Below are 25,373 nucleotides of genomic sequence, written 5' to 3' on the forward strand. Positions count from 1 at the left end.
GGCAGTCTGCTGACCTTACCTTTCCTGTTTCCTACACTCTCAGCCACCTTTAGAAAGTGTCTCCCCATCCCCCACCCCCCTACCCCCGATCCCAGAGATGGTGTGAGTCCCAGGGCCATCTTTTTCATCAAACTTATGGCCTGCCTTGTTGGAATAATGATCATCAGCTATTGAAAAATAAGAATAAAAAAGAAATCATAAGTCATTGAAAGAACATACACAAAAGACGTCAGTAGTTCCCAAATACAGAGTAGTACCTGTGGCTTCTAATTTCTTGCAATTCCATTGTTTTACAGATTGATCAGCTGAAGCAAGAACTTTCAAAGAAGGAGTCAGAACTTCTTGCCTTACAAACAAAGCTTGAAACCCTTAGCAATCAAAATTCAGATTGCAAGCAACATATTGAAGTGCTTAAAGAGTCGCTTACTGCCAAAGAACAGAGGGCTGCCATTCTTCAGACTGAGGTGAGGCGCCGTCTCAGGAGTCCACGCAGCAGACATTGTGTTCATAGAAAATGTCCTACCTCTACAGCTTTCTTTAGAAGATTCCTTATCCAAACTCTTGGAGCCAGAGGTATTTTGGATATCAGATATTTGGGGGGATTTTGGAAAGGTAAGACTCGTTGCATGTATCACAGACTATAGAACACTCCCAGTGGGGTTGCTGGGAGTGTTATGCAAACACATGGTTATTTCTGCAAAACAAAAATGTCCCACCCTAAAGTAGCATGAAGACTATGTAAAAGGCCTCCTTTTAGTTCATGTTAGGTTGTGCTGCTAGAGGAGTTTGCTTCACACTTGGGATTTTTTTCCCCTCACTTTTCAGAGCTTTTTGGATTTTGGAACTGCAGATAAATGATTGGATCTGGAATAGTTTTATTGTATCAAAAGTCAGAACGTTATTTGCCTTCCTTTGTTGTGTCGCCATCCTGGCACCTGAGGAGCATCCTTATTTTCAATACTGTTGTGCCCATTGAAGAAAGTTGGTATTGTGGAGTTTCTTAAGGAAATGGTGGTTTATACCTCTTATTCACACTTGGGGAAAAAAAAACAAAACACTAATATATCTTACTATGCTATTTCCCTGCTTCTCTCCATTGGAGTATATCTTTGGGGTTGCTAGGGAATGCAAAACACAAGCTAGTTATTGTGTAAATAAGACAGTCAACAGAAAATCATTTTTATGTGTGGAGAATAGCAGAGGATGTGGTGAATGTTCCTCATTTTTGTGCAGAGGTGGTCTCTGATGTGACCACTTCAGGAGAAGGTGACCTAATTGAGATGCCTGTTCCCTCTGGTGCTCTGAGCTGTGTCTTTGGATGTATACATTTTTGGGTCTGTAGGGAGATTTGGACTTTCCTTATGAGTTAATGGGGCCATTCAGTAGGTCTGTGCCCTCACTGGAGGTGCAGGGCAGTGCTCAGAGGAGAAAGGAAACAGGTTCCAGATTGGATAAGCCTTGGCATGGACCTGTCTCAGCCCCTGTGCACTTGGCATTGGCTAATAGGCAGTTATGTGATTGATTCAAACCAAACGATCATTTTAACTTCAGTAATGTGGATATTCCACATTTAAGAAATATAATTTTTAGTTCTATATAGTTCCATTCTGAATGTGGAAGCATGTATCTTATCTTTTTTAAAGCACAAATTTAAACTGCCGTAAATTTAGAAGGTGGTTTGTATCTCCTTTGAAGAGGAGCAGTGAATAGAACCTACGACTGTTCTATCGAATACTGTAGCCACTAGCCACATGTGTCTATTCAAATTTAAACTATTAAAACTCAGTAAAATTTAAAATGTAGTTCCTTAGTCACACTAGCCACATTTCAAGAATTTAATGGTCAAATGTGGCTTATGACCACTGTATTGGATAACACAACTATAGACTCTTGTCTAGAACAGGGGTTGAAAACTTTGGCTTGTGGGACAAATACCGCCCCTCTGCCTATTTTTGTAAGTGAAGTTTTATCAGAACACAGCCACACTCATTCATATATGTGTTGTCTTTGGCTATAGTCACAGAATTGAGTAGCAAAGGAGATTGTGTGGCCCACAAAGCTGAAAATATTTACTCTTTGACTCTACATGAAAAGTTTGCCAACACATGGCATTGTGATTTTTGGAAATAGTGCCCAGTGGGGATTGGAATGAGTGGCTTGACCTCTTTCTAGCAGCCTTACTCTGAACAGGGCCACAGAGTTTGCTGACCCTTGTTCTAGAGGACAAGTTTTTCTTTACATTGGTTATTCACAGAGCAACTTAAGTTGGCAATAATGCCACCATTACTAATTAAATTGGTGTGAGTGTGTTGTTGTGTGTTGGGTAGGAGCAAATTGGAGAAGCAAAGCAGTCCATTCAGGAGTTGCTCAGATAGGCAGTCAACTTCTTGATTTTTCTCTCCAAAAGAAAGGAATGAGAGAAATCAGCTTTGAAAGGCTTACTTCCTTTCTCCCATTCCCTGGTACTGATGAGCACTGTAGTCCAGCCCACTTCCCTTTTCTCATTCTGCCTGTGTTTTCCCGCTCTTGAATTAATGTAGTCCAAATTAGACCTATGTATGTTTCATGAAAAAGACAGTGGTGACATTATGCTGATAGCTTCCATCCCGCGTTCAATAATTAAAATGACCCAATAAAAAGACGGCGCTTTGAAGTAGAAAAAATTGTTCTCCATGTGCAGAGAAAGTGGGGTGATTTTCTAGTTTTCTGCTTTGAAGTTCAGAGTGTGTGATTAATGATTTTATCAGCTGGAGACATCCGAGAAATTTTCTTTTTGCCTTTTTTCTTCCTTTAAGATATTTGTAAATGAAAATGGAGACAGCTACCCAATGATGTCCATCTCTTAGAGGAAGTGGTTTTGATTAAAATTTGCTCTAATTGTTGGATCCTAGGCAAAGGATTTTCGGCCTACAGGGTAAAATATATTAAAGTGATTTTCCCACCTCTAAAGAGTCTCCCTACCTTAGTGGGTGAATATTCAGTAGACGAGATATGTTATGTTTCGTTATGCCCTACAACAAAAGACCTGAATTGAAACTCATAGGAAAGACAGGGCACTCCTCCTTGAAGAAGGTTACGCATGATAGCTCCTTCCAATCTGATTCCTGAGCCATTCCTTAAAAGCTTTGGCCCAAACAGAAGAGGGCTCTCTGTAGAATTAGAAGAAATTTGCTATAAACTGGTTTTAGCTGCTCCTTTAGAATATGGTGTAAATGACAGCTGTCACTGGCTTAAAAGTTCCTCTCTGCCAGGAAGATTCTTGCTATCAGAGAATCTGCATTTAGGATGTGGCAGGATGAAGACTGGGGCAAGGGGTGGGAGGCAAGTTGTCTGGTTTGCGGCTGTGTGGCTTGGCTCTTGGGTTGGTTTGTTTTAACTTGTATAAATGCCCAGACACTCTTTGACATGTGTGCAGTAAATCAATGGAATAATAATTACGCACACAGAGGGGTACACCACATAGCTCTTAACATAACATTTTACTTTTTAAAATAGCTTCAAAGGACCTCTAGGCCAAGTTTCTTATTTTGCTCCTTTCCTTGACGTTTTTTATGTACCAACTTATCCCCATCCACCAACACATTAATTACATGGCAGTAGAAATAATAAATGAGCTTTCTTTAGCACCTTGATTGTTTTGGGTTTCAACAAATAATCACCAACATATCCAGAGATTAAGAAGAGGCCTAGCTATTTGACTACAGTCTGAAGCAAAATGTTGTCTGAAGAGCAGAGCATGGAGAAGTGGGAGGTGTGTGGACATGCTTTGGCTTCCCCACTGAAGAACCATGACACCAATAAGACTTGAACTTCTCTGAGCCTAGTGTCTTGATCTATAAAGTGGCAGTTATTGTACCAGCCTGACACATCTTTGTGAAAGTGCTTTAATTCTGGTAAAGGGTTTTAGCTACAAATTGTATTGATGATTATCATTGATGTTATTATTATTTTTATTGTATATCAGGGGTACGTGGGGTATACTCTGCCTCACTTCTCTTTCCTCATCCATTCTGTGTGTTCTACCTTTGTGAGTGTCCTTTGAGTTTCCAGTCTCTGTATTTACTGAGCTCAGACTTTTATATTTCAACTGAGTCCCCTTTTTGTGATGATACTGTGAAAGTGCCGTCTAGTTTGTTCTATCCCCAAAGTAAGAGATTTTTTTTTTTTTTTTTTTCTGGTAAGTACACTTTCCCCCAGCCCAGCATGATTTGTGAAGGGCCAGATGTGACAACTCTTTGACATGTTTTTGAAGATGTGTTCTATGACCATGGTACGTAATGCTCTCATCTCATTGCTGTTCCAAATAGGTCAGGGAAGAGTTGCGCTCGTCTAAGGGCAAGCACAGCACCTGTTCACTGTGCTCACGAGGGCAAGGGCAGCACGTGCCGGGTAGGTTAGTAGCAGCTCCATAACAAGGGTCCATAACATTTCTGGTTTTGTTTTTTAAATGAAATCCATGTAGGAGAGAATATCATGCAATTTATAGACTTACTCCCTAGAAAAATTCACCTCAGCACATACACACTCATATTCACATGTAATAATGTATATAATTTCAGGCAGTTTATAGATGCCCTGAAGCATTTCCAAGAATTTCACATTAAAGATTCCTGCCCTATAGATTTCATGCATTTTTTCATTCAACACATAGTTTCTGAATGACTACCCGCCAACATTCTATTGGGTGTATGATATATGATAGAGAACTGATTTATAGTACCATAAACACTCAGTAATTTCTGGTTATTAATAATTTCACTCAAAATCTTAATTATATGCCATCTTCCTTCTGTTGTTTAAAAGTGGGTAAGTAAAAGGAGGAGAGAAAATAAAAAGAAATAAATGTTTAGCTCCTTTGAAAGCTAAAGTATGCAAGCTGTATGAAATATCATTCATATCTCTTATACTGGATGGCTAATATTGCTAAGGTGATTAATCTGGTACTCTCTGTGTTTTGATTAAAGCTTTAGTCTACACTCAAGCAGCTTGGCTCTCTGTGAGAAAGGGGGTACTATTTATGGGGTTATAGACACTGTTGGCTTGGTTATTTCAGGAGTTATCTACTTAGAAATGCTTCAGAAGGCTATACTTCAGAAAGATCTTCCCTTGTCTTGTCTAAATGTGTGAGGTGTGATTTGATAATATTTTATTGAGCATGGTGCTGGATAAGATGGGACCCATAACCTCAGGAGCTGTTGGCCTTGGACTTTTCAATTTAATTGTATTGCCCAAATATCTACCGAGTGTCCTGTGGCTGCCATACTGAGTTCCAGGAACTGCGGCTAAGTATTTTCCATGCAATACTTTATTTTAAACTTGATTTACAACTCGTGAAGTTGATATTGTTGACCCCTTTTTAAGATGAGAAAATAGAGGTTCAGAGAGGATGTGTAAGTTGTTCAAGGTCACACAATGATGAGTGACAGGGCCTCAGTTCCCAGACCCTGGCCTCTTATCCCTACATCTAGGACCTTCCATGAGTCCCAGTGGACTGAGAGCTTCCTTCGTGCCAAGGAACTGACATACATGATCACATTTACTCTTCATGGCAAAGTTTATTGTAAGTTTTATAATTATGTCTTAATAGGTGAGTTCATTGGGATTGCAAGAATGCTTAGTAGGCATAGCCCTGTACTGGCTATGAAGAGAAATAAGAATGAATAAACCTAGGACTTAAATCCTCATAATAACATTAACAGTGTGGCCATAATATTGAAGGGTATTTGCCAAACTCTAGAAAGTGTAACATTTTTCATGAAGTCTAGGATCCTAGTACTTTAAGAAGAATTCATTATATAACATTGATTGTATTTCTTTAACGATGTTTATGATTATGTGTATATATATGTATATTCACACATTCATGCATACTTTGTAAACAAACAAACAACGTAAAAGAGTAGAAAGTAGTATCTTACCATGCTTTCTCTTTGTATTGGAGACTCAGGTGATCTTTAAAATGTCCATGATAAACACATTATACCTTTACAATGTAAAAATTAAGTGCATTTTTAACAGAAGTGGTGATGATCATTTCTTCAGGGAGGTCATGCAAGGTGCTGATGGAGGAGGAGGTGTTTTCTGAGCCCGCGGTGGCAATTTTTGGTCCGTGAGTCCCGGCTGATTCAGTGTGATAACACAACCAGATAGCAGACCAAGTTGTCAGTTTTCGAGCTGAATCATAACACCAAGTTTTTGACAGTGAAAATGTTGTTGTTACCTGAAGAAATAAATTTTATGAGTCCTTTTTTCCTGGTTTATTCGTGTTGAGATGAGCCCTCCACCTCACTTCATGGTGAGGCTAGACTCCTGGGTGTAGAGGGCACCCTGACCAGCAGTCTGAATGCTGTGTGGCCTCTTGGGACTATGGGACAAGATGCGTTCACACAGGGCTTTGCAACGATTCCAGATACTTAAGGAACTTCTCTTTCTTCTGAATTCACGTGTTTTGAGCAAAATAATTTAAAAAATGAATGGAAATAATACTTGCCACAATATACAAGGTGGGATTTATAAGGAGTGCTTCTTTACTCGGTCATTTCAGTGTTCCTTTGCCCTCCTGCCTTGGTTGACTAGTAAACCGAAAAGTCCTTTTTAATCGCTTCAGTTCGGCCTTTAAAGAATATTATGTTCAACATCTTTTTCTGAAATAGACCTAATGCTCTTCATCATGGCCTTGAAAAGTGAGGTGCTTTTTAAAAAAGTTAGTAGCATCTGACACAACAGACTTTTAAGACTGTCCAGTCACCCCAGTGCTGTGTCGGGGGGGGGGGGGGCGTTGTCTCCCTTTCAGACTTGCAAAGAATGTCTTTAAAATTAATAAATTAAGGGAGTTGGTGAAAAAATATACAAAACAACATCCTGGTGTCACTTGTATTTTTCCATTCTAATCCCGTCACTGGCTTCACATTTTAAAATGTTTTTATTTGACCGGGAAAGGCATCATTTGAAATTTTTATTGATAACACTCTTAACTGCAAGAAAAAGACATAAACCTGCAAGCTGTAACTATCATGGTGGCCACAGTTGGGAGGTCTGCAAAATGGTTTATTACCAGTAGAAAAAAAACGTTGGGAACCACAGTCGTTATAGGGGTCACCACCTCTGCTACGTGCATTTTACTTTTCTCCCCTTTCATTTTGAGGGTATGTATGATGGCAGTGCCAAACTACACACTTTCCCCTCCCCTAATGTCTGTGGGCTTTGTTTTGATTCTCTCTTTATTAATGATGTGAAAACTTTGGGTTCACATAAAAATGATCCAGGGTCAGGCGTTGTGGGCCCCAGAATGCTGAAAATGTCCTTATATCTAGCTAGTGAAGACATTTTTTTTTAAAGGGGCCACATTTTACTTCCTGAAATTTTTAGCTGTTTTGCAGATTTTAGGTATCTGGGTGAACTTTGCAAGGCAGCCTCATACTCTCGCTTTCTTAAGGTGAAACATGAAAGACTTCTGGTGGAGGAATTCAGATGTGTTATGCTTGCTGGCTGTGGTTCATGGCAGTATTTCGTCCGTTAAAGGATGCTGCAGGTAGCTACAGACATTATTCTGTTCCACCAGCCAACACTCTAGTTCTTTTGTTATTGTTATTGTTGTCCAGGCTTCCAGAGAATGCCTTACTTAACACCTTGTTAGTATAAAATTGCTTTTGACTTCATAAACACAGGTGTTCAGGTTGAATCTTAATGAACTGTGAAATAGGTAGATGTCTGAAAGGAAATTCTATAAATTGTGAACATGGCTCTGTCAGCACACTAAATGGATTAGGAAAATTCATTGTCTACCCTGTAACTGAACACCAATGTGATGCGTGGACAAGAATTAATCCTGAAAAGCCAATAAAATACCGAGAAAAAATTGAGTCGAGGAGATGTTGATTGTGTGCGTTCCCCCCGCCTCCCCCCATCACCACAAATGAGTGCTGGTCCGCAGGACTCGGAAATAGAATGGCTATTCAGAAGACAGCCAAGAAGAAATACATATGAGCAGACAACACAGAATTTATAGAGTAAAACCACAAACACCTTATTTTCCATTGTACTAAAATAATGATATTTTACAGTACTCGTTTTGTATGTAATTCTGCTTTCAATTTTATATTGTTACTGTAGCTCAAATCTCATTATAAGTGTTCCAACAAAAATCCCTTTTTAATCAAAAACTTTCCAATCCTCAGCCTATTGTCAGTTTATTTTGAGCAACTTATTTTTCTAGTGAAACAAAAGAATTTGCACACACACACACACACACACACACACACCCTTCCCTTTTTTTTTTTCTTTGAGCTCCTTGGGATGTTATTTGACCAGTGTGGCTAAACATGTAATTAAGATGACTGAGTTATTTCAAATCCCGTTATAATCTGCACACATTGTTTTGGTGCATTGAGATGGATTCAGAGCCCTTTATATTCTTTGATGGAAAATAAATAGGTCATTAGCATTTTTATTTGGCTATATTTCTGTTTGAAAAGGGCATTGTCTACACTATATTAAGCTGCAACTAGAAGTGACAGTGTCCAATTAGCAACTCGTCCACGAGAAACTACATGTCCACTGGTGAGTGTTACTTACTGATGAATGGTTTGTAGGAAAGAAAAGAATGCACTTCTGTCCTATCTGTGGGAAGCTGAATTTCCACTTTAAAAAGGAGATGACAGAATTTAGAAGGAGGGAAATCCAACAAAACTCTTACTGACCTCTGAGCTCACATTCTTTCTTTTTTTGGGGGGAGGGGGGAGGTATGAATTTTATGGAAAACAGAATTTATTAAGTACTTCCATTTGTTTTTTTTTCCTTCTGGGGGGCACCATTTGGAAAAAACCAGTTTCTATTGTGATTATATAATCACTGGGCCCACATTTGTGACACTTGCATCCTTCCTCTGGAAACAGGCTCACATTTGCCGCGGTTGGGTTTCTTTGTGTGTCTATTTACATACCAGAATCTAAAGAGTGCAGTTAAATTGCAGGGCTTCTGCAAGAATCCTTTATTCATTTTCACTGAACTTTATTCTTTTTAAAACTAAATACAGATATTTATTCCATACAGACATGTATTTCCTCTCTCTTATTTTATTAAAAAGAGAGAGAGAGAGAGACTATAACTTGAGGTAATAAGTTGTATAGATGATTATTTTAACCCTACACATTTGTTTTTATTGCAAGTATTTCTATCTTGAAGTGTGAAAATTTTCTTGCATTATTTATTTATTTTATTATTTTCCACTGTAGGTGATTTCTTAAATCCTCATAGTTATAATAGAATGACGTTTGACCTCTGAAATACTACTTGGCAGTTGTTAATTTGAAACTGAACAGATGGTAAGTTGTGTCGTTAAGATCTGGCCAAATGCGAAGGAAAAGAGAGAGAAGGTCCGACTCTTCATCTACTGAGTGTGACTCCTTAGCCTAGAGCCAGCAAAGCTGGGGTCGGAAAGGGCAGCTCTCTCCATGGTGAGCCACCGTAGGCTGCTTTTCTGGGAACAGGCCAGGAAGAGGGAAATGCTTGCCTAGGAGAACTGCGGGGGACTGCCCAAGAGCTAGACCTCAGGTTGTCAACTCTGCAACCTCAATCCCATCCAAAGTCAAGAGTACATTTGTTGAAAGATGTCCAGGAATTTTAAAGATTTAATTTGGAAAAACGTAATCATATTTGCAGTTGTCTGTGCATGTGTATGGGTGACAGACACAGAACGCTAAGATATGGAAATTTGGTATATAGCATCATTTTGGTACCCCGCTTTGTTGGATCTTCAGTTGGTTACTTACAAAATATATACTGTGTGTTAGGCATGGTTCTAGGTGCAGGAATATAGAAGTAAACAAGAGATAAATGTTGCCAACATTATCATCCATCATATGATTATTGAAAAATGTTTAAGAATTGTTTCTGGTTCTTTGTGGCCTTGAGTATTCACTGGGATTGATTCATGAACGTTTCAGTCTAGTGGACTGTTGGTTGCTTGACAGAACCACATAAAGACCTTGGGTATATAACTGGGCCTCTGGGTAAGCAAGTGTATGAAAGTACCAAACCAAAGGACAATTTATCTTAATGCTTGGAGCTCTTTTCATTTATAAATTCTGAAGTTTTCAAAGATAACTTTCTTGGGTCAAGTCTCTGATATTATGGGACACAAATATATAATCTCATTTTCTAGGGATGTTGGGGCCTCACTGGGGTTTCCATTACTGTACTGCACTTGAGTATTTATTTAAACTCTTTATTAACCTAATATTATATAGATGGAAAACTTCATTACAATATAACCCTCTTAAAGAAAATAACCTTTTGTCTTTTTCACTGGGGTATATGAGCTCTGAGAGCAGGGCCTAGCACAATATAGGAACTCCAAAAACATCTGTTGGATCTATTGTTGCTCTCCTGTATCACTGGAAGTATAGTGAGAGAATTAGTGAGGTATCGCATCATGGTAGCAATGGAAATATCCAGTCTTAGGTGATGCTTTCATACTAGTATTAGAAGAAAACATGGATTAAATCCTTTATAGCTTGGGTATTGGGAAAACTTTCCTAGCTATGAATCAACATCTGGTAGCAATATGTACAAGATTGATAAATTTGATGTCATAAAATAAAGAATTTTTGCATGGCAAAAATTATTATAGGCAGAGTAAAGGACAAATAACTTAGGTGATATTCTTGCAAGTTATGTTGCAAATAAAGAGTTCATATCCCCAATATATAGTTTTAAACCAAAGGGCCAACAGCCCTATACAATAATGGGCCTGATATATAGATAGTATACAGAAAAATAAATGTAAAGGTGCTTAATTTATGATGCTCAACCTAACACATGATAAGAGAAATGCATATTAAAACTATATTGAAAGTTAATTTTCACTTATTAGATTGGCAGAAATCCACAAAGATTTGAAATGTACTCCATTTATTGATAAGACTGAGGGGAAAACTAGCCCTCTAATAACATTGCTAGTAGGAATGCAAAATGGTATATCCCCTTTCAGAAGGGAATTTAGCAACATCTGGCAAGTTACACATGTTTACCTTTGACTCAGCAATCCCAATTCTAGGAATAGATCCCAAAGATACACTGGAAAAATGACAGAATATCCAAGTTGTTTATTGCAACACTACCCATAATAGTACAAGACTGGAAACAACCAAGATGTTTACCAGGAGGGGACTTGATTGAATAAATCACTCTGATCCACAAGATGGATTAATATGTAGCTATGTGGCTATGTGAAAGATGAAGAATATCTCTATGTAATGATATGCAGTGACTTCTAGGATATATTGTTAAGTGAAAAAAGAGGAGGTGGTGAAATTGTATAGGATATGCTACCTAAGAGATACACACACACACACATACTTGTTTATATTTTTAAAACCCTTGATGGACAAACTATAATTTTAAAAAAACATACAAGTTACTTGTTTGGCAGTAGAATAAAAGAATATAGACTTCTCGGAATATCTTGTTTTGTAGATTTGACTTTGGAACCACATATATATTTTACACAATTATAAAGTAAAATTAAATCCGAAAAGGCAATCCCTAAAAAGTTAAAAGGAAAATGAACATATTTGTGTACCTGAGTAGCAGTATAACCACACAGAGAGGTTCTATTCCAAGTGACTTTAAAACAGTAGTTTGAGTGTACATTTCTAATGAGATAAAATCCAGGATATAAAAAAAAATCTGCAAAGAATCTGAAATTGTTTTCAGTATATACATTATTGGTTGTAGTATATTATTATTCTAAGACATTATAGAAGAGTGTGTGTGAAGAGTGGGAAAAAACAAATGAATGTTTCTGTTGATGTCATTGAGAGCCTAGAAGAAAGGAAATACAGAGGTAAGATTGATGAAGTAAAATACTGTAGTCTTAGGATGTATTTCATATTTAAAACCATAAATATATATAGAACATCCTGTCATGCCTGAGCAGGGAAGCTAAAGACTGGTAAGGCATGTCAAAAGGACCCAGGAACAAATTAAAGGAATGTGCCCACTAGACAAAGAATTTGAGTATCAATAACGTAATATATGCCTACATCCATGAGTTCAGAATTATAACTAAAATAACCCCAAAACCTCTTTTGTAGATTCTAGGGAACCAACACATTATTTTTGAAACTGATAAATAAGGGAAAGGAATGAGTAATCATTGTAACTCTTCTATATAAGTTGTATTTCAGTATAGTCAGAGTGGACGACGACAAGATTCTCTTTACAGAAGTATTGCAGTTAACAAATGAAGAAAGAATATTAGACTCTCACGATTTTGTAACTCCTAATGATTTAATGGATCTGAGGATAGAGCTATAATGGCTGTCACATCAAATATTAAGTGTCTCCTGATAGATGTATGCTCTTTTGCCAATGAAACAATCTTGCCAGAAAAATCAAACCAGAAATACAGAAGATAAAGAGAAACTTGACACACAATTCCAAAGGATGCCATGAGCAAGTTCCTCACCATGGGAAACTCTTATAGTGCAGATGATTCTGTGTTTTTTGTTTGTTTGTATTTTGTTTTTCCTTTTTAAACAACAGCAAAAGTTTTTAAGTAAAAAGAGAGGTAGAGCCCTGGCCGGTTTGGCTCAGTGGTTGGAGCATCGGCCCGTGGACCAGAGAGTCATGGGTTCGGTTCGCGCTAAGGGCACGTACCTCAGCTGCAGTTTGTCCCCACCCCACTGGGGTCATGCGGGTTGCAGCCACTCGATTTGTCTCTCTCACATCAATGTTTCTCTCTCTCTTTGTTCTGCTCTCCCTCCTGCTCAATCTGAAGATGAATGCAAAAATGTGCTCGGGTAAGGATTAAAAAAAAAAAGGAGAGGTAGAGAGGGAAACTGAAGATTAAAAAACTTAAGAGACATATTAACCAATAGTAATGCATGAACCTTATTGGGATTCTGATTCAAATAAGCAAAATACTAAAATTGTGAGCCAGCTGGGGAAATTTGAAGGTTGAACTGGTGACAGTAAGGAATCATTGGTAAATTTCTCTAAGGTGTGATGATGGATTTTTTTCTTTACTATGGAGTCCTTATCTTTTAAAGATACATACTAAAATTTTTTCAGATGAAATGATATAATATCTGAGATTTGATTTAAAATAATTAGGGAGCTAAGGAAAGGGAGTGATTAGGGTCCTAGATAAAACAAGAGTAGCCATGAGTGGATACTTGTTGAAGAAGGGAATGGGCATATGAAGATGTATTATATTATTTTCTGTACTTCTATATGCGTTTGATATTTACACAAGAAAACATGAAATACAAAATAAAAATAAATGACTCAGTGGCTTGCATGGACTCTTTGAATTTCTTTACCAGTGACATGGATGTGTCCCAAGATGTCTCCCACTTACCTTTGGCAAGTCTGTCCTCATTTTTACAGATGCTATTGCTGCTAGATTATTCTAATCTTGATGGTGACCGTGAAGATAATTTCAGTCTTTTTATTGAATCAGCTAAAGTATGCTTTTCAGAAGGAAAAAGTGCTGTTTTAACTTTCTGTAGTTTTTCTAAGTCTTTTTTTTTTTTAAATTTTTTATGAGGGGGTAATTTGGATATAAATGACCTAGAAGAAAGCATTGGGAAATCCGATAGGGAAGTTGAATCAGTTGGGCTTTTTATGTTGAAGCTTTTGGAAATCTTTTTTCAATCTAGCCAGTCACTGTAAGACTGCAGCTGGCTGCTGTCAGGGACCTGCTGATGATTCATTCCATTTAGGCAGGTCCAGCCTCGATAACTCCCTGGAAATGGCTTGGGCTGCCAGGCACAGACATTGGCCACATGATTTTTGCTTGACATCATTTCTTTTACCCACATTGGTTGGTATCAGTCATCGGAGTATCTAATTTCTATTTTACTCTCAGTCTAGAAGTTTAGAAAACTTTATTTTGCCTGCTTGGATTCTTCTATTAATCTTACAGTCTGGGTGTTTTCTGATTAGTAAAACATAAGTTTGACTCAAGGAATCCTAAATATTTATCTTACATATTTTAGAAAGTATATAAAAGATGAACTACAGGTAGTAAAATCTTGTTAATTTTATTCTTTCTTCATGCTGACTTTTTTGAAGCCTCTTAAATACTATAAAAGGTGAAGCATATTCAACGTGGACTTGTTAGAATGTGTCAGTGTGTGTTTTGTAAATTGAGTGTATTTAAATCCCAGTCTAGAAAAACTAAGCCAGTTTTCTCTAGTATTTCTCTAGAAAGTGAATTTCAAAGTAATACCACATGTTGGATGAAATACAATAGAACTAAGATTATTATCAAGATATCTTAATGTACTGTAGAGTGTATTTGCAAATATAAAAAAGAGAGGTATGCTCATTAATTTATGTGAAATTTGACAGAATTAAGACATGGGCGATTTGGAAATACTTTGTTCAAGTGTTGAACTTGTATAGATGTTTTTGGCAAGCTTATTTCCAGTTCTTTCTTTGCTTTGAATGTATATTTTTATTCATTTCTCCACATTTCTTTAAGTCCAGGTACATCACTTTGTGCTCACAATCCCAGGATGACCTAGCCTCGATCACTTCTCCTGCTCTCTCAGCACAGTACTTAACATCGAGTTTCCAGAATTGTTCTCTAACTTGACTGCAAATTTCTTGAGGAGAGAGACATCTGGTCTTACATTTTTTCCTAATTCTGCAACGTCTAATGTTGTTCAGTTTACTCTCTTTAGCTACTGTAGGTGTGGATTTATATCAAGGAATCTTTCTTTTTATTTCTTACTGAATTTATTGGAGTGACACTGGTTATTAAAATTATATAGGATTCAGGTGTACAATTCTATAATGCGTCATCTCTGTACTGTTGTGTGTGTTCACCACCCCAACTCAGGTATCCTTCCATCACCATTTATCTTTCGGGAATGTTTCAGACCCCAGGAAGATGCCACAGTGACTGACCAATATGGGACAGAGAATGCAGTTTTGCACTTATTTTCATTTTTATAATACTTTGCTATAATGCCAGTCTTGTAAAGATAAATTATTACACAAAACCTACCCTGGGCACTGCATTATCTACTGGATGAAATTTGTAATTCAAATTTGGAGCATTTCTAAAGTTCATAGTTCTTATTTATTTATTTAGGCAAACTAATATTTGATTATTGATGGCTGGCATATTGAAGTGTTCCTTCCCTCGCCCCTTAGGTATTTGCAGTTGAAAAAATCAGTAGAATGAAGATTAATGGCATATTGCAATGTGACACATTTTGTCAGCAGAAGTTTTATATAATGTCATTAGCTGATACAGTGGTGGCAGATCATGTTTATTAAACACTTAACCAGGTGCCAAGCCTGTTTGTGATGTTTCATAATCCTCACATCAGTCTTGTGAGGTTGGTACTACCTGATTCTGATGGACTTTATTTTAAAAAATTTGTATATGTGAAAAGTGGCATAGTTAAAATAGACTATTTTTAAATTATAAAATAATTCAAGAACACATTTGTATTGTCAATTTTTGTAAAATTCTCAGAAGAAAAAATTTAAAATGTAGAACAAATTCCTCTTTTATCTTTCTGGACACACTGAAGCGATGTCCCCTCCCAGGGGTAACCAACCACCCTTGCCATTTGGAGGTGTGTCTTTTCATTGAATTTTCTGTGCGTTTGAATACTTATTAAATATATTATTGTGGGCATTTTCCAAACATAAAGGAGATCATATTGGGTATGAAAAACAATAATTTCCTGTTCTCACTTACTGTTTGTTGGAGATCCTGCCCCGTGGGCACACACAGCCCTGCCTCGCTGCCCACAGCTGTCCATCCCTCCCCTCTCCATGCGTCAGTCAGTGACTCCTGTGGATGACCACTGAGGTCGTCTCCACCGTGTCCACTACACACTTGTTTTAAAGAGCTGCACTGTGTTACTGTGTGGATTTTTACCCCTTTGGGAAAAACCAAAGCAGTCTTGGCCAAGTCCTTTGTAGGTACACTACACTATCCATGTAGTGTACCTCACTCAGTGCTGGGGTTGGCTGAGCTGCAGGCGGGTCCAGGCAGCTGTGCGGATGGCAGGCCAGGCACAGGTGGCTGGAATTCTGCCCGTTTTCTGTTGCTGCGGGGAGGAAGCAGAACTGCTGGGCAGGGGGAGCCTCGAACATTGCGGTCTCCTCTAGAAAAACTTGAAGTAAACTACCGTGTTTATATTAACACCTAGTAAAAGACTATATTAATGTTCCTAAAATAATCTTCTAAAGAGACAGGTTTAATGAGAATTTTTGAGTTAGATTTAAGAGTTTTAATTAAACATGCAAAGGATAAACAGTATCTTCAAAGTTCAGCCTTAAGAAGTAATAACAATTTCTTGAGAAGGAAAAGTATTTAAATGCACTCAATGCCTGGGCGTTTGATCTTTGAAAGTTGGAGCACTTGTGTTTTAAAAAATGAATAGAAAAACCCGAAGTAGCTTAAGTCATACAGGCACTCAAAATGTGTATGCTTTCTATAGGTGGGTTCACAGAAGGCATGGGTGTCTCTGAAGTAATACACCTTGGTTTTAGAGAAAGCCATTATATTTGCTGAAAATCAGCGAGTGCTCTAATTGTACTTATTATATCATAACTATATAGTTTGTTATATTTTCACAAGATAATAAGACTTGATGCAAACGGTTAACTTTTCTGTTCCAGGAAGATGGGAGGGTTGGGAAAGCAACTTGTGTGTGCTACACACTTTACAAACCTCGTTTTAGTAAATTGTGATTAGCAATCCTGCAAAATGGATGGTCTAACCCAGCGGTTCTCAACCTGTGGGTTGCGACCCCTTTGGGGGGTTGAATGACCCTTTCACAGGGGTCGCCTAAGACATAACAGTAGCAAAATTACAGTTATGAAGTAGCAACAAAAATAATTTTATGGTTGGGGGTCACCACAACATAGGAACTGTATTAAACGGTCATGGCATTAGGGAGGTTGAGAACCACTGGTCTAACCTATTTTGCAGGCAAGAAAACTGAGGCCTAGAGAAGTAAAGTAAATACCCGAAAGGCATCGCTGGAAACTGGTAGTGCAGGATTTCAGCCTCACTGCTCTTGCAGCTCTGTGATTCTGGGCTCATTTTTGTTTGTTATCCTTTTTAAATTCTATCAGTACTTTTACTACCAGGAACTGAAACAACCGTCCTTCCCTCTGGCAAAGTATCATGATTAATATTATTAAATTCACTGGCTAACTGTGAATCTAAAACAAACCCAACGATTCTGAAGATTTATTCTTAAGGTTATCAGAGGTCTGGGCAAGCAGAGTGGGGGACTGAGCAGTCTGCTGACCCCTGCTCTTAAACTCAGCTCCCAGATGGGGAGGGTGTGGATGAAACAGTTGCTAAGATTTTGGAACATGGATAACTCTCCTCAGGTATGCAGGGCCCTTGCAGCACATGCTACTAAACCGCTCCTTCTCCCAGGGACCAGTGATGCTCCCTCGATCACAGCCTATGCTCCAGGATCTGCTTTCTCTTCCCACCCCAGTTCCTTATTTAGATAGTTATAAAATTATGACCGAGGTGAAAACTTTTCACCTCCCCACTATTTCTATTTTGGCTTCTAATTTCAACACTGCAGTTTCTCTCCTCCTTCTCTTCCTCCCTCCTTCCCTCTCTCCATTCCTTCCTTCTTTCCCTTTGATGTCCTTTCCAGAAGAAACTAAACAATCACTTTCTCCCATCTTTCTACTCAGCTCATAGCCCGCTGCCCCTAAAGAGCCTCCGTGGAACCCAGGGTTCCCACATCGGTGTGACAAGGTCCAGGCAGGTTTCTTAACAGAGAAGCCAGCTGTGTGGAGACTTGTAATTGGAGAGCAGGCGCTCAATCTAAGGCCGATTCTTGCCCTCAGGAACTAGGGGTCCAGTGTTGCCAGATCTTCTGTAAGAGAAACAGGAAATCTAGACTTTTGGAGGGAAATCTCCATTTTTTAAATGCTGGCAACTAATTAAAAAATTATTTTGCAGTAGGGTGCAGCCAAACAAAAGACATCTGTTAGATATCACTTGGAATCTCTTTGTAAACAAAAGGAAAAAATTGAGCGTTCTTATTGTGAAGGTAATTGCTCAACTCCCTCCTTACTTTCCTACCTTTTGGCTACAGCAGCCTTATCTTTGGTACTTTTATTTCCCACAGATATTATCCCTAGATTTCTGGGAGGCAGTGGGGTATTCTGCTTGAGATCAAGGCTTGAGTATCAGCTAAATCTGGGTTGAATTATAGCTCTAGTGTGTAATCATTTTGTTACCTTGGATGGGTCATTGCAGCTCTGTGACTCCCCAGTAAGAGGTGATCTGTCTTAATTGCTTTATGGCACAACAAATATTTATTGAGTACCAACTATGTACCAGGCATGAGTTAAGTATTGGGGATGCTTAATAAAACCAGACATGGCTCCAGCATTTCTGGAGTTCACTGCCCAGTGGAAGAGAAAGATATTAATCAAATAATCTAAGTTATATAATTATAAAGAGAAGAGGAGGTGACGTGCTCTGCCCAAGCCAAAGGTGGTCCTAGGCTGGGTTTCCTGAAGGAAGAGATACAGGATCTGGGATCTGAAGGATGAGTGGGAGTAAACCCCGTGAGAAAACAATGGAATAGCATTTTCTGGCCAAAGGTCCAGTGTGTGCTTCTTCCCAAGGCAATGAAATCACACTGATGTTCTTCAGCCTGATTAACTCATGGTCTGAATCCAGGTCAGCTTACGTGGCCCCCTCGTGGTGAACCCTGTGTTCTCCTAGAGAAGCGTGTGAGTGCTGTGGCTCCTCGGCAGCCTTCCCTCGGGATTCCTTGGTCAAGCACAGCAGCAGTTGTGTCAGGATGTACGGTCTAGGCTCTGCCGCGGCAACCTCAGCATTTTAATGGTTTAAAGTAGAGGTCAACAACCTAGGACCCACAGGCCAGATCCCACTGCTGCTGGCTTTTGTAAATACAATTTTATTGGAGCACAGTCATGCCCATTCATTTACATATTGTCTAGGGCTGCTTTTCTGCTACAATGGCAGATTTGATTAGTTGTGACAGAGACTGTACAGCCCCTAAAGCCAAAACTATTTGCTACCTGGCTCTTTACCCAAAACTTTGCCAAGTCCTGCTTCATAGTATTGGTAGGAGCCCCCTCAATGAAAAACTGGACACTATGTGACCTGCCGCGGCTGTGGAACAAATGAGTGCATGGACAAGACCCAGCTTGGTACCTGGCACGTCCTGTGCCGCTGCTATGTGTTCTTCTGAACGTTATCTTCTTCTTCTTTGTTCTCTTCTTAGAAACGCCTGTTCTAATTGCTGAGTCTTAATGTGTGTATATCAACATTATTACTGCCACTACTAACAGTAATACTTCACGTGTACTGCTGACCTGTGGTGTTTTAGACCCTGTGCTGGGGGCTTTGTGTGTCATCTCCTTGGACCCTTGCAAGAGTCCTCTGAAGTAAAAGTATCCCCATTTTATAGACCCTGCTCATGTTAGTGACAAACACTCCATTCCATTGGCTGAGCAGTGACTCTGTACCTCAGCGTGGTGCCCACAGGAGTCGCGGTCCCTATAAAATGGTTTCATTTTGTAGGAACGGAAGCGGAGCCCTAGAGAGGTGAGTAACTTGCTCTGGGCCCCACACATCTGAAGCGGTGGCGCTAGATTCTAACTACAGCCTGTCTCGCACCAAAGCCCTCGAACATACTTCTGACCACTGTGCCACACCGTGTCCCACAGGTAATCCAGGGAGTAAAGGGACTGCCTCAGTCACCTGTGTCCAGGCTAGCCCATTCCTGTTTCCTGGGACAGTGTCTCTGTTGCATTTTTTTTTTTTTTTTCTGCTCAGAGCAGCCTTGACTTTTCCTTCCCACTGTCTAAATCTGCTCACCTCTAATCCCCTGTTTCTTAGAGAAGCTAGTTCTTGTTGCCATAGTGACCTTCCCCAACCTGCGTGCACGGGGCAGGCACTCATTTAATGTGGTTTTTCTGTGTATTTAGTGAGCTGCAGCTTTGATTTCTCCTCTTCCTCTTCCTTTTGAATACCTCACTGAGCACTTTATATGTGGCAGCCCTGATGCTGCACATATCATGCTATTTTCACAACACTCCTGTGAAGGGATCGAATCCTCTTATCCTGATTTACAGGTGCAGAAACTGAGGCTGGCCACGGCCACCGGACTAGGGAGGGTGACATGGTGTGAAGTACAGGAGGGTACTCCGGGCCGAGCTCTTCACCCGTACACCTCATGACTGCTGAGGATATCATTAGGGACAAGATGTCCATCGAGCCAGTAGTCTTTGTCTTAGAAGCTACTTCTATGGAATGGAGACCAAATGGTTCCATGCTAAGGAGTATATCAAATTCCATTGACAAGGGGAATCCAGTCAATGGCCCATTGCCAAATAGGTGACAAAACACAATGGATGAATAATTGCAATTTATGATTTTTAAACATAACCAGAATTATTAATTCAGCTTAACAGACATTAAGCACCCACTATCTACTGTGAGTGAGCACTGAGCTGAGCACATGGAGGGCAAATGCCTGAGGTGGTTTGACCCTCTTACATTGCCCAGGAAGAGGCAACTCCCCCTAGTAAGAGCACAGACTTTGTGCGTGAGGGACCCAGGTTTGAATCCAGGCTCTATCACTAGACTGATGCTGTGATCTTTGGCAATTTGCGTAACTTTTCACAACCTTAGTTTTCTCAACTGGAAAACAGGGATGATAGGAATATCAGCCTCAAACGTTAGCATCAGTATTCAGTGATAGGATGCAGGTCAAACATTTAGCACAGTGCCCGGCCCATATAGAACACTGTGAGGTCTCAACTGTTAATAGATGTTATCTATAGAGATAAACATGGCCCTGAGAAAGACCAAACAGAGAAGCATGCCAGAGGTATTGGGGCTTGGGGTGGGGCATGTGGGAAGGCTTCATAAAGGAGGCAGCCTGGAACTTGAAGGGTAGGAGAACCCTGGTGGGCAAAGATGGCCAGGAGAGGACATTCCAGGCTGAGGGCAGAGTTTGAGCAAAGATGTAGAGGCAAGAGTGTGTTCAGGGAAGTCTTCATGGTGTTAGGTAGCTATAAAGGGGAGGTAAGTGGAAAGATGTGGAGACTCTGACTTTCAGGGTGTTGAATACAACATTTCTGGAATGCTTGGCGGCGAGAATGTGGAGGTGTCCAGGGAATGTTTAGTGTTTCTTCTGTGGGTGCCCGCCACTCCTGGGGGCTGCACCGTGACGCCTCCTCCTTCAGGATGGGGGGAGGCTTCATACTCTGCTCTCAGCGCCTTTACCCCACATCGCTGTCAGGACAAGTTTGTCCCTCCAGCTTTTGCACCAGTTACATCTGCCCTTAAAACATGCAGTTCCAGCCCTGGTCGGTGTGGCTCAGTTGGTTGAGCATTGTCCCATGCACCAAAAGGTCGCTGGTTTGATTCCAGGTCAGGGCACATGCCTGGGTTGTGGGTTTGTCCCCAGTTGGGGTGTTTGGGTATTTCTCTCTCTCTTTCCCTCTCCATTCCTCTCTAAAATCAATTTAAAATATATTAAAAAAAAAACACCAAAAAAAAAAAAAAAACAACCCTTGTAATTCCGTGGCAGAAAACATGCCCCTGAGCCTAAATGTTCCTGGTAATGGTAAAATAGAGGGAAGCATGGCTTTCTTACTGTCTTAAAAAGGTACATTTTATTTTTACTCAGGTCTGGTGAGGTCAGCAGGTCAGGAGAAGACGACCACTGAAAAGACAGTTTGTTACTCCCGGTTCCCAAGGAGGGGTCCTGCCAGGGGGCCACACAGGAAAGCACCAGAGCTGGCTGAGAGGCAGAGGGTGTGAGAGGAACACGGGAAAGAGCCTTTATTGTGGGGAAGCAGGGTTAGGACTGGCTCGTTTGAATAATTCCAACAGGCTCTGGGGCTGCGGGGCTGCTTGTCCCTACTTGTCTGTACCTGGCCATCTGGTGGTTGTGGCAGGAGTGGTGGGGCTCCAGTTTGGTTGGTTTGGATACGAAAGGCAGACTGCAGCTGAGTTCTTTGCCATCTCTAGGAGTTGGCTACCCCAGGAGGGGCCGTCTCTCTAGGGTCAGCAAGGCCACACATGTCAAAGATTCATACTACAGAAAACTGAAAGACATGATGAATATGTGTCCTTGATAATGCAAGAAATTGTGTCCTTCAGAAATCTAAGGAAACTCTGATATTCCTAAAGAACACACACACTCTCTCTCTCTCTCCCCCTCCATCCCTCTCTCTCTCTCTCTCTCTCTCCCTCTCCATCCCTCTCTCTCTCCCTCTCCCCCTCCATCCCTCTCTCTCTCCCTCTCCCCCTCCACCCCTCTCTCTCTCTCTCTCCCCCTCCATCCCTCTCTCTCTCCCCCCTCCATCCCTCTCTCTCTCCCTCTCCCCTCCCCCGCCCTTTCTCCCTCTCTTCCTCTCCCCCTCCCTTTCTCCCTCTCCCTCTCTCTCTCCCTCTCTCTCCCTCTCCCCCCTTCCCCCCTACCCCTGCAAAGCACGTGGAGTGTTAGTGCTTGGTATTGCATCACAGAGGGCTGCTACCTGAAGGCCTCTTCTTAACTGCATATTCAACACCAGGCAGGAGGCTTCTTTGTGATCAGAGGAGACTGATGCTCAACAGCAGGAAAACACATGATTTATCTTTTCAGTGTTATTTACGTGACTGATATCATAGAAGCTTTTCAGAGTAGTGTTTTCAACTTCATTCCTTTATTTACTATACAGGCTTTTAAAAACTGCACGCCTTCTTTCTATATTCAAGAATTTAAGAAAGAAAACTTGAGTTTACACGAGGCTCTGGTCTCGTAGCTGATGTTTCCCGTGAACTAGAGCTGGTATGCAGGGCCTGTCAAGTAGTTTAATTCTCAGAACGGATATGAACATCTCCATGTAGGAGATGGAGAAGCAAGTATTTGGAGTTGCTTAATAACTTGTCCAGGGTTTTATTCAAAGAGAAGCAGAGAAGCTTTTCCTGATTTTTCACAGTGGCTCTTGGGGACCACTTCCTTGAAAACCCAAATGGTTTGGGTCTATTTTTCCTGCCCAGGTAGCTAATATCTCTGATGATGGCTTTTTATACTGCTCAGATTTAATTGTTAGCTTATGTTTGCAGACATCTCAGAGGTTTGTAGTCACGAGGAATGGGATGCTGACCTGCTAGTGGAAATGGTAAATTTAGGATCCCTCCTCCCCTCCCCAAATATTAAACATGTATTATCTTCCTTATGGTAAAGTATTTTATAACCATTTCTACTGTTTTTTTCATAATGGATGAAGTTAGCTAAATGCATGAACTCTGCTTTCCAGTTTATTCCTGAACTTACGTATTTTAAATTGTGATTTTAAAACTTCAGTATCATCTTTTAATAATGACAACCAGCCAAAACTAAATTGTTTAACATGATACTCCCCTTAGAGCTTAAAGAGAAATTGATAGCCTCTCTAACAGCAATTCTGTAGCTTTCGTATGTGTGTGTGTGTGTGTGTGTGTGTTATTCTCTCATTCAAGGCTTATTACTCTTCACTAATATGCTATTGCCCAGGAATACTTAATTAAACATGACTTAAAAGTTTGCCTTATGCTTTAACCTAGTGACAGAAATTGCTTAACATGATTTCTTGGCTATATGCTGCTTTCGGAATGGCAAGAAAGCAGAGTCAAGGAAATACATTCACTCTGTTAAATCTTTATTTATTTTCTAAGGAGTGAGAGAGCATTTTTATCCAAGTGATGAGAGCCTCCTGGAATTGATTGACTTAAATTAGCTTGATTGCTTTTTATCAATCGCAGCTGCACTGTTTAGCATAAAAATGCAAAACATCTAAAAAGCATTTGCCTCGCAGCATACTAGAAAGATGTTTTTAGTTAGTTTTAAGATGTTTCAAATTTTTATTCTGCACAGATTCTCTGAGAATGTATCCAGAACATATCTAGTTACAGAGAATTAGTACAGATATTGTAAACTTTGAGAAAATGAATTAAAGAAAATATGCTGTTTTATGAATTACATATTTAGGATTTGGGCTTTTTAGCTTTTAAATGTCTCTCGTTAAGTTAAACAGTTCAGCAATATTTGTTGCAGTGGCCGAGCCAAGCAAACCGCTGCTAAACATTATAAAACAGTCGTTGGAACTTTTCACGTAATGAGCCATTTGGCCTTTCTTGTGGAGCCTCACAGGGTTCAGTGGGATCTGGCTGTTGTAAAGTTAGGCAGAACCGGCTTTGTCTTGAAATCCGATGAATGAATTTCAGACTATCATCTTCGTTTTCTCCCCGGCTTAGATAGTTTAATGATGAGCATGGACGACCAGCCGAATGTCTTCTTGTGTGGGTGCTGCTGAGAGTGGCCGGCTCTGTAAGGCACTCCGGTCCCCTTTCCGAATCAGCTGCTGTTTTTCTGATTTTCCCTGATTCGGCAGATTTTGCCCGTTGGTTCTTTGGGACATCATTAATGCCAAAATCAGAAGGCAAGTTCTAGGAGTTGGTGAGAGATGGGGGAGAGAAAGAGAGTGAGCTGGGTGCTTGTCTTCTTGGTTTTGGCTGGACCACCTACTGGCCGTGGCTGATAGAAAGTGAATCTCCTGCAGACACCAGTGCTGCAGTGCAGGACTCCAGTTCTAGAACAGAACCTAACTGACCCCCAGGGGCAAGTTCCTTCAGCATAACTCTGGCTTGCAATTCATGCTCGAACAACACATTTTCCTTTTAAACATATTTTTCAAATGGGATACCAACATTTTTTTGTTGGACATTTTGGAAGTCGTGTATGTTGTAATGGCACATGCGGATCTTTATTTTGCTGATTTTTCTACTTTAAAGGGTGTGAAGGATTATGCTCCTGGGTCTGTTCATGAGGATGTGAAGGTCCTGTGCCCTCAACTGGAGAGCAAATTGGAGTCTTTGAGTCATTTGTCAGGCCGTGGGCTTGCCTCCACCCCTGTGAAAGCATATGGTGGCGAGTGGTCAGTTCAGTAATCAAAAGAGGCAGGGATATTCCACGGGAACAGGTGAGAACCCTAATAAAAGCAGATGTGTGTTCTGGACTCCAGAGGTGACCTTGGCAGATAGGAGGTTAATGAGTTCAAAGGCTATTCCATAGCTTTTCATTCTGGGTAAGTCTCTGATTATCCATTTACATTTGTAGAATCAAATGAGCCTGCATTTGATGACACATCATTCTACATGCTAACCTGTTTCAGTACTGCCTACGGGCCACTCTTCAAAAATCCTCATTCCTCCCACTTCCAATGTATTATTAATGTGCTCTAATGACATTATTAATGTTTAAACCCATCACAATGCTAACGTTGTGACTGAATTTTCAAAATTGTTTCCAAATTCCCTTCTCATCTTTGTTATGCTGTGTTCACATTATTTT

At 40.1% G+C, this 25,373-nt stretch overlaps 1 protein-coding gene across 2 annotated transcripts in view; it reads left to right on the plus strand.

The window, feature by feature from the left end:
* The window catches only part of ERC2 (ELKS/RAB6-interacting/CAST family member 2), a 922,431-nt gene that overhangs the window by 317,747 nt on the left and 579,311 nt on the right, over positions 1 to 25,373 (plus strand). For both annotated transcript variants that reach the window (XR_004960151.1, XM_036266685.1), the window contains exon 6: positions 297 to 464. Coding sequence is in view for 1 of the 2 variants with exons in the window: in XM_036266685.1 (XP_036122578.1) it covers positions 297 to 464 (168 nt within the window). In the remaining variant the exon portion in view is untranslated. The remainder of the gene's footprint in view (positions 1 to 296; positions 465 to 25,373) is intronic.

Source organism: Molossus molossus, unplaced genomic scaffold, assembly GCF_014108415.1.
Source record: "Molossus molossus isolate mMolMol1 unplaced genomic scaffold, mMolMol1.p scaffold_m16_p_18, whole genome shotgun sequence".
Lineage (NCBI taxonomy): Eukaryota > Metazoa > Chordata > Mammalia > Chiroptera > Molossidae > Molossus > Molossus molossus.